Here is a 10,748-nt window from a genome sequence, read left to right on the forward strand (position 1 = left end):
ATCATCATATCATCATATCTATCATATCATATCATATCATATCAATCATATCATATCATATCATATCATATATCATATCATATCATATACATATCATATCATATCACATCATATCATATCATATCATATCTATCATATCATATCATATCATATCATCATATCATATCATATCATATCATATCATATCATTCATATCATATCATATCATATCATATCATATCATATCATATCATCATATCATATCATATCATATCATATCATATCATATCATATCTATATCATATCATATCATATCATATCATATCATATCATATCATATCATATCATATCATATCATATCATATCATCATATCATATCATTCATATCATATCATATCATATCATATCATATCATATCATATCATATCATATCAATCAATCATATCATATCATATCATATCATATCATATCATATCATATCATATCATCATATCATATCATATCATATCATATCATTCATATCATCATATCACATATCACATCATATCATATCATATCATATCATATCATTCATATCATATCATATCATAATATCATATCATATCAATATATCTATCTATCTTTATTCATATCATATCAATCATCATTCATATCATATCACATCATATCATATCATATCATGCCATATCACATCATATCATATCACATCATATCATACCATATCATATACCATATCATACCACATCATATCATATCATACCATATCACATCACATCATATCACATCATATCATATCATATCATACCATATCACATCACATCATATCAGATACCATACCATATCATATCATATCATACTATAGTCGAAAAAATCAATAAAAAACAAAATTGATGATCTATCGTTTTTTTTTTCTCTTTTTTCTTTCTGCCCCCCCCCCTCCCCTCCACTGCCCCCCCCCCGCATGACACCCTTCCCACAACTGTTCCCACAGAATTCGTCAGAGTGATGAGCGACTGTTCGTGATTTTCTTACCAAGATTTAAACTTTTCATTTTTTAAATTCAATTCTCACTCTTATTATATATTAAATCATCATCATGTAAAACAAATCACGTGATCAATGTGTTCGACCTTACAGTCATGATAATCTATCAACCTGAAAACTGTCCCACATGTCACGTGGTCATAGCCGGATTCCTTAGCTCTATTTCTGATTCACAAACTGGCTGAAAAAGTGTTTGTATTCGAAACGTTCCGTTTTGGTAATTTGTTTTTTTTTTTCGAAGCAGTTATGCTCATTTTTCCTCAGGACTTTCAGTCTCATACAGTTTAAGAAATTGCATTAAATATTCACCTTAAAGAAGAATTGATTGCCTATCAAAATAAGACATTATAGAAGAAGACCGTGTCCTTTTCGTTTTCAGTTATTTTAGCAACAAGTCTTATCAACTTTTACCGTACGGTTTAAAAAGAAAAAAAAAATTTAAAAAAAAGCCAAAGAAAAAAAAAAAAACAACCCCCCCCCCAAAAAAAAAAATAAAACAAATCAAAAAAAAAAAAAAAAACAACAAAACAACACATATTTTGTTTTTCATTTTGTTACAAAAAAGTTCTCTCCATATTCCATCGATTAAAAAAACCCAACAATCTATTAGAATGAGTCAAACTTGATACTTGTTTGAAGTAACAAAAGATAAATTCCTCATGTCTTTTGATCGCAATTTAAAAATAATCATGACTGTATTACTGCACATTGTACGTGAATCGCACTGTTTTTTAAAATATTGTTATTGTTATTTGTTATTAAATAAATTTTAAAAAATTGAAGTTAAACATTTACTTATTATTAGCTCAATATAACACAATCGAAGCTTTGTGTCACACACTGTTAAGACTATGTGCGGCTATATGGTCTCGTGGTGTGACACTCGATTTCGGATCAGAAGGTCCTGGGTTCAAGCCTCGCTCGGAGCATAGCTGAGTCCTTGGAAAAGGCTCTTTAATCACTTTCTCCCAACGTACTCAGGTGTCAAATGAGTACCTGGCCGTTAACAGCGTTTTTATTGTCGGAAAAAAATTGTAATAATATCGCCTAACTGGCGCCATGTCTCGTTCTACATGTTACGTGTTGCTACTGGTCAGGGACCAATAAAGCGCTTTGAGCACGTTTAGTGGATATTGCGCTATATAAAAGCTAAAAAAGGACAATACACAGATACACCATGAAACAGGTTGTGAGCAAGGATGTGCTATGACAATCATTAAAACAAGCTAGAGGGGGCAAAAAGGAAAGCACAACTAAGGACAATGACGCATGAGTAAATAAAAGGGGACAGCGTGGCTCAGCGGTATGGTCTTTGCTTCGTACCCGAAAGGTACCGAGTTCGACTACCCGCCTCGTTGTGTGGCCTTGAGAAAGTCACCTAGCCTTAGCTCACTTTGCGGCGCTGCACTGCGGCTGACGCCTGGGTTATTCCAGTCTTCCCTTGAATAGACCATAAAGAAAAATTTCCCCTTAGGGATGAATAACGGGAATTTATTTATTTATTATTATTTAATGTCAGTTTTCTGCCGTACTATGGAGAAGAAAAACCCCCCCATTAAAAACATAAGGCGAGCCTAAAGAAAATTAATTGAACCAAACACCTAGATTCGATCAAAGCTTCATATCTTCACATATATTCAAGAAAACTATGAAATGATATGGGTGTGAGACTTGGACCATGAACACAGCACTCCAAAGGAAAATAGACGCGTAATTGTAAAACGTGGTTCTAAAATAGAATAATAAATAAAATTAAAATTCACTTTATTCATCCCATAGGGGTAAATTTGTCTCCAGGGTCTATTCCAAGGGATGACTGGAATAACCCAGGCGTCAGCCGTAGTGTAGCGCCGCAAGTTGAGCTAGGGCGAGGTGACTTGCTCAAGGCCACACAGCGCAGCGGCGGGCGATCGAACTCCGTACCTTTCGGGTACGAAGCAAAGGCCGTACCATGATCGTGGATAGCTCCTACGGTAGAGTCACGCTCTCCCCGCCAGGCGAAGTTGTCGTACCAGTAAGGTCACGGGTTCAAACCCCCATCACGGCGGCGATATTTTTATTCTCTGTTGTCTTCTGCCACTTTCCTACTCACTTCATCTCTTGTTGTTATCAACATAAGTGCCTGCTCCACTCACTTTTCTGAATCAGATATCGTTAAAAACCTTTCTTTTTAAATAACAAAATGATTTTATGTTGATGCAAAACGCCTGGAGTATCCTGACTAAGGATATCGCGCTCTTTAGGGAAGTCCACTATTATTATTGTTGTTACAATTTAACCGGATCGTGATGGGTTCGAGTCCTTGAAGTAATCATTAATTGGATTCAATGGTCTGATGTCACGTCGCCCAGCAACGGCGGCCATCGTGGTTTTAAACAAAGAAAATATGTACTTTTTATTATTCATGCTGGCTAGAACTGTTCATATGTCTAGTGATCAAAATGTGTAAAAGTCAAAACATGATCAGATTTATTATGTTTTTTTCCCCTCTGGATACGCTTTTATGCTCGTGGGAGAAATATTTCATTAGGGCTCCCGCCATTGTTCCGATAGTTAAGAGCCAGTTACTAAGTTACAATGCGTCATTACGAGGGAAGTGACGTCACGACTGTTGAAGCGTGTTCCCACTTTGCTTAAGTGGACAATAATATTATGTGTGATGCCACTTGACGCCGTGTGTTGGCTCCGTGGATTAGTCGTGTAAGGCCAGAAATAATTGAGCTATTTAAAGGTTAGTGGCCTAATTACCCTTTTACACGGCTTATTATGGGATGTGTCAATAATGATGCTGGATAGCGTCACACAACCCTTTATTCCCTTTATTCATCGCCATGGGGAAATTTGCCTTTAAGGTCTATTCTGAGGGAAGACTGGAATAACCCAGGCGTCATCCGCAGAGTGAGCTAGGGCGAGGTGACTTGCTCAAGGCCACACAGCGAAGCGGCGGGTGATTGAACTCGGTACCTTTCGGGTACGAAGCAAAGACCGTACCACTGAGCCACGCTGCCCCTTAGCTTTCGTTAACTCACGATTTGTTTTCCTTTGATGCGACACAACATCTAAACCCTTTCCTTTTTCACATTTTCATAAGTATTTTTACAACCCCAGGCTTCAGGCAGGCATCCCCCACCGCTATCTACTGGTCTGTGATATATAACGCTAAGTTCACATAATATATTGTGCAGTTATGCGGTTTCACTGAGCTCAAAGCGTTTTAAAATGGTTCATTTACCCAAATAGTAACACATGATATCACAGAAGATTGAGCTCTGTCTATATCGCAATATTCACTTAATGTGCTCACAATGTTTTGCAAGGAGTTTAAAACCAACAGCAACGATAGGGCAGCGAAGTCGTGAGTTTAAACCTTTTAAATGAGCTTTATATAGCGCAATATCCACTAAACGTGCTCAAAGAGCTTTACAAGGGGTCGCTGGTCAACAGCAACATTTAACATGTAGGACGGGACATGACGCCTGTTAGGCGATATTACAATTTTTCGGACAAAGACAACGCTGTTAACGACCAGGTACTCATTTTACACCTGAGTACGGTGAGAGAATGTGAGTAAAGAGCCTTTTCCAAGGACTCGACTATGCGCCGAGCGCGAGGCTCGAACCCAGGACCTTCCAATCCGAAAGCGAGTGTCATACCACTAGACCACATAGCCGCACAAAGTCCTTCGATGGACTAATGATAAATAGGTTACGTATTGAATCATAATAAGATGGCATACCTATTTTAGTAAAAGGATGTACGGGCAGATTCTATGCGGCTATGTGGTCTTGTGGTATGACACTCGCTTTCGGCTCGGAAGGTCCTGGGTTCGAGTCTCTCTCGGCGCATAGTTGAGTCCTTGGAGAAGTCTCATCGCACTCAGGTGTAAAATGAGTAGTACCTGGCCGTTAACAGCGTTGCCTCTGTCCGAAAATATGTAACATCGCCTAACAGGCGTCATGTCCCGTCCTAAATGTTAAATGTTGCTGTTGACCAGGGGCCCCTTGTAAAGCGCTTTGTTCCACATTTAGTGGATATTGCGCTATATATATATATATATATATATATATATATATATATATATATATATATAAATATATATATATATATATATATATATATATATATATATATATATATATCTATATGTAAGAATTAAGAGACGTAAAAGAGAGAGGATGGATGGAATTTATTGCCGACCAGCATATATTTAGACTGGAAAATAAGATGTCATCACTCTGAAACCAGAAGATCAATTGGATTCAGTATCTGATGTCACGTCGCCCGGCAACGGCGGCCATCTTGGTTCTAAACAAAGAAAATCATTCCCTTTTCATATGCCTTGTGATCAGAATGTGTAAAAGTCAAAACATGATCAAATTGATGGGGTTTTTTTCCCTCTGGATACGCGTTTAAGCTCGCCGGAGAAATATTTCATACGCCATTGTTCCGATAGTTTAGAGCCATTGTTACTAAGTTACCATACGTCATTAGGAAGGAAGTGACGTTACCACTGTTGAAGACTATTACACAAGACATTTATCCAGTACTCCGGAAGACTGGTTTTGACACTTCCAATGAGACTAGAACCAGTCTTATGACATCACACTTTTATTCCCTATTTTTTTTCTTGCAACAGAGATAAAACTGTTATTGTCCAGGTACTTATTTTACATTGAGTGCGATGAGAGAATGTTTGTAAAGTGACTTATTTAACTTAGTCAACTCCCAACGAGATTCGAATCACGGACCTACTGGCGAGACACAAGGTAGCAAGGCGAATGCGAAACAACAAAAACACAACATTTCATCTCATACTTTATAATATGCACATGTGATATTCTGATAGTAATAAAAACTTGAGCATTTTCAGCGCCATATTCACTAAACGCGTTCAAAGCGCGTTACGACGGGCCCCAAGCCAACAGCAACACATAGCATGTATGATGAAGCATGACGCCTATAAGGCGACAGAGAAAAAGCTGTCAACGACCAGGTACTCATCTTATTCTATTGTCTTCTGGCACTTTTCTATTCACTTCATCTCTTGTCATTTTATACCAGAGTATGGTGAGAGAATGTGAATAAAGGGCCTTTTCCAAGGACTCGACTATGCGCCGCTCAGAGAGGGACTCGAACCCTGGACCTATCTGCTAATAACTAAAAAAGAGCAAAATATTCATTCACATCTGAGATGAATCGACGCCATTGTTAAGTCATTGCCTGACCCTGACGTCAAAGTACAAGGCCAAACCAAACCAGCAAAGGAAAACAAATCGTGAGTTAACGAAGGCTAAGGGGAAGCGTGGCTCAGCGGTAAGGTCATTGGTTCGTACCTGAAAGGTACCGAATTCAATCACCCGCCGCTTCGCTGTGTGGCCTTGAGCAAGTCACCTCGCCCTAGCTCACTTTGCGGCGCTGCTCTGCGGATGACGCCTTGGTTATTCCAGTCTTCCCTTAGAATAGACCCTAAAGACAAATTTCCCCTATGGTGGTGAATAAAGGGAATTTTATTTCATTTATTTTAGTTTTATTTATTTTTTAAAGACATTCTTGAGGGTAGAGTTGAGGGGAAGAGAGGAAGAGGCAGGCCAGCAAGAACTTGGATAGATGATGTGAGGACATGGACAGGATTGTCGGCAGCCGAATGCAGTCAGCAAGCTGTCAACAGGGAAGATTGGCGTGTCATTTCAAGTCGACCTCAACCCATGAGATGACACTGGAAGAAGAAGAAGAAAGGTTGAATGGAGTGACAACCTCATGCGTGAAAAACTTGTTACATTGACGCAAAAAGATCATTGCCGTTGTCACCACGACTTGGTCCCAGATACATACAAAATATTATTAACAGATGAGTTCAATTAAACGAAAATATTTCCCCTATTAAGGGGGGGGGGACGGGGGGGGGGGGGGCAGTTATTTAGCTATTAAGTTAATTATACAGTGGATCGGGAGCTCCTGATTTTTAGCACGGCTTCCTGTATTTCGTTCATTTATCCTGAGTTTGCTCACTTCGACAATAGGGAATGAGATTAGCGGAAGAGTAGCGTCCCTTGATTGGACGTCACCCATAGTCTGTGACGTCACCGGCGGAAAAGTTATTAGAGAGAGAACGTCATGTTGGTTGTGCGTATGCGTCTCTCGTCCTCGCTTCCGGTGAAAGCGGCTTGAGACGCTTCAAAACCAAATTGACGTTCTCTCTGTAAGGTGACGTCCAATCAAGGGACGCTACTCTTCCGCTAATCTCATTCCCTATATGGGTGATTCCTACTCACAACAGAGGTTTGTTTGATCTATATCTCATAATGGACTGTTAAGGAGACGAGTTTTGGTCTGGTGATGCGGCGCAGAAACGGCATAATTTTAATAAATATTATTATAATCAATCATTACCTCCTGCTTAGGGGAAAAAAAGCGTTTTGAGCAAGGTGGAACCGTGAAAATGCCCTCTATATAAATCTACCTACTTATTAACATTATTTGCCCGTTGTCATGATACATAAAGACGCAATGCGCCGACAAGCTACATTATCATAGGTCCATTCTGTAGCCAAAAAAATAGTTAATCTACTTACATGAGTGGCCAAACCGGAATACAAGGCCCTGTCCAGTCCATGCCGACGTCCGTTGGTTACATTGTAACGTTGTTGTAAGTTGTTAGTTGTACCTTGTCCAGTCCTGGATTGTCCGTTTGGAATTTTAACGGTCAAAGTCCCATCATTAATTTGTCGTTTTAAATTTCGAAAGTATTTTGATTTTAAACATAATCAATAAGTTGATATTAAAGATGATGTTAAGTGATATTATCTTTTAATGTATAATAGGGTAAATAAATAATAATAATGTACTTTATTCATCCAAAAGGAAATTTTTGTACAGATGTATAAAATGCCGACAATGATACATACATAAACATAATATACGTAAATATAATGTGGTAAAGTAAAATTTGGTAATAGGTATATATAGGTATATAAACAAAACACAGGCATGGATAGCTAAACAACAAGTCCAGTCAATTATTATGATTGAGTCAGATGCATGCAAGAAATAGGTAGAATGTTTACCTCATCATGAAGAGGTTAAACTAACTATAGAAATTCATACCTTAAAAATACCAATATCAGTACCAAATGAAATGAAATCAAATTTTCAAAATTGCACAGTCGGGGTAGGTACCATTTTAAAAGATATATAATATATTGATCTACTCCTGACCCCTAAAGATTTCTCCAAAATGCGCTCAGCTTATGAAACAGTCTAGATACCATTGATCAATATTGAGGCTTTTAAAGCTGCACTTCTTTACTGTTTTTTCTTTTGCATACGCTCAGTCAGTCTATTTAAAGAGGACGAATACTACTACTACTACTACTACTACTACTACTACTACTACTACTACTACTACTACTACTACTACTACTACTACTACTACTACTACTACTACTACTACTACTACTACTACTACTACTACTACTACTACTACTACTACTACTAATAATAATAATAATAATAATAATAATAATAATAATAATAATAATAATAATAATAATAATAATAATAATAATAATAATAATAAGACGAAGAAGAAGAAGAAGAAGAAGAAGAAGAAGAAGAAGAAGAAGAAGAAGAAGAAGAAAGAAGAAGAAAGAAGAAGAAGAAGAAGAAGAAGAAGAAGAAGAAGAAGAAGAAAGAAGAAGAAGAAGAAGAAGAAGAAGAAGAAGAAGAAGAAGAAGAAGAAGAAGAAGAAGAAGAAGAAGAAGAAGAAGAAGAAGAAGAAGAAGAAGAAGAAGAAGAAGAAGAAGAAGAAGAAGAAGAAAGAGAAGAAGAGAAGAAGAAGAAGAAGAAGAAGAAGAAGAAGAAGAAGAAGAAGAAGAAGAAGAAGAAGAAGAAGAAGAAGAAGAAGAAGAAGAAGAAGAAGAAGAAGAAGAAGAAGAAGAAGAAGAGAAAGAAGAGAAGAAAGAAGAAGAAGAAGAAGAAGAAGAAGAAGAAAGAAGAAGAAGAAGAAGAAGAAGAAGAAGAAGAAGAAGAAGAAGAAGAAGAAGAAGAAGAAGAAGAAGAAGAAGAAGAAGAAGAAGAAGAAGAAGAAGAAGAAGAAGAAGAAGAAAGAAGAAGAAGAAGAAGAAGAAGAAGAAGAAGAAGAAGAAGAAGAAGAAGAAGAAGAAGAAGAAGAAGAAGAAGAAGAAGAAGAAGAAGAAGAAGAAGAAGAAGAGAAGAAGAAGAAGAAGAAGAGAAGAAGAAGAAGAAGAGAGAAGAAGAAGAAGAAGAAGAAGAAGAAGAAGAAGAAGAAGAAGAAGGAGGAGCAGGAGGAGGAGGAGGAGTAGGATTAGGTTTGTGACATCAGGCAATTTTAAACGTCATCAGTGACGACACTTATCGCAAAATCTGGTACCAGCGTTGTGTCTTTGGACAAGCCACACCACACACACACACACACACACATTTCTATATTCGGATGCCGTGTGAATTTGCAAGTCACCTCGCCCTAGCTCAATTGCGGCGCTGCACTGCGGCTGACGACGGGGTTATTCCGGTATTCTCTTGAAATAAACCCCAGAGACAAATTTCCCCCATCGGGTGATTAAAATGAATTATAAATATTTTCTTTTTTTTGTTTTGAAACGATGACTTTCAAAAACCTGTTTAAGCAACGCCCTTCTTAGAAAATGAGTTTACACTATTTTCAAATCTTTTGACGTATTGAAATAACCAGTGCAAAGCTGCTGTAGGATACTTTCAAATCACTCTAGCAAGGAAATATAATAGAAGTATTTCTCTCTGTCTCTCATTGAATACATGACAGTTTTCTCTGAATGGCGAAAAAGAATAATATAAGGTATAGATAGAAACGCACATCCTTATTTACCAAAATTGTGAAATTTAACCGCAATTTGAAGTTTCTGTAAAGTGAAGATATATCATAAAAATAGGACAAACATTGAAGAATTGTTTCTAGGGAAGGTCATTTAGCTGGACGAATACGGCATTGCTCTTTCACTTGAAGAATCCTAGTTTGAACCCAACCTTGGTTTATTATTTCCTTGAGTAAGAAACTTAGCTCGTATAACTCACTAATCGCCGCTGCACTGCGGCTAACGAATGGACTATCTTGGTCTTCTCTCTCGATGGATCCTATAGACAAATTTTCCGTGGAGATGAATGAAGTGAATGCATGTAATTAAATTTTTAATTTTAAAAAACCTACAACTTATATACATATTTTCTAATGTTATGTGCAACTTGCGGCTATGTGGTCTTTTAGTATGACAATCGCTTTCGGATCGGAAGGTCCTGGGCTCGAGCCTCGCTCGGCGCATAGTTGAGTCCTTGGAAAAGGCTCGTTACTCACATTCTCTCACGGTATTCAGGTGCACAATGAGTACCTGGCCGTTAACAGCGTTGTCTCTGTCCAAAAAAAATCAATATCGCCTAATAGGCGTCGTGTCCCGTCCTAAATGTTAAGTGTTGCTGTTGACCAAGGACCAATTGTAAAGCGCTTTGAGCACGTTTAGTGGATATTGTACTATATAAAAGCTCAAATGTAATTTAACATAAACATACCATTAAATTTAGGTAAAAGTTCCTTAGGAATATTTAACATGAAGCATAATAAAGCACTTTGATCAAGGTGAACATTCATAACTCATTCATTTATTTATTTCTCATACGATTTCGTTGGCATGTTTTAATTCTATAGCTTACAACATGGCATTCTTCACTAAACCATC

At 37.5% G+C, this 10,748-nt stretch overlaps 1 protein-coding gene across 2 annotated transcripts in view; it reads left to right on the forward strand.

Moving 5' to 3' along the window:
• Window positions 1–10,748, forward strand: part of LOC144963432 (calmodulin-like) — a 44,548-nt gene that overhangs the window by 19,580 nt on the left and 14,220 nt on the right. The window contains exon 5 of one of the 2 annotated variants that reach the window (XM_078897491.1): window positions 971–1,805. The exons of the other annotated variant lie outside the window; for it this stretch is intronic. Coding sequence (XP_078753617.1) covers window positions 971–1,002 — 32 coding nt within the window. The 3' untranslated portion in view covers window positions 1,003–1,805. Of the gene's footprint in view, window positions 1–970; window positions 1,806–10,748 lie in introns of those variants that run through there. 2 annotated transcript variants of the gene reach the window in all.

The sequence above is a fragment of the Berghia stephanieae genome, chromosome 1, assembly GCF_034508935.2.
Source record: "Berghia stephanieae isolate SIO BIC M18660-M18661 chromosome 1, UCSD_Bste_1.3, whole genome shotgun sequence".
NCBI lineage: Eukaryota > Metazoa > Mollusca > Gastropoda > Nudibranchia > Aeolidiidae > Berghia > Berghia stephanieae.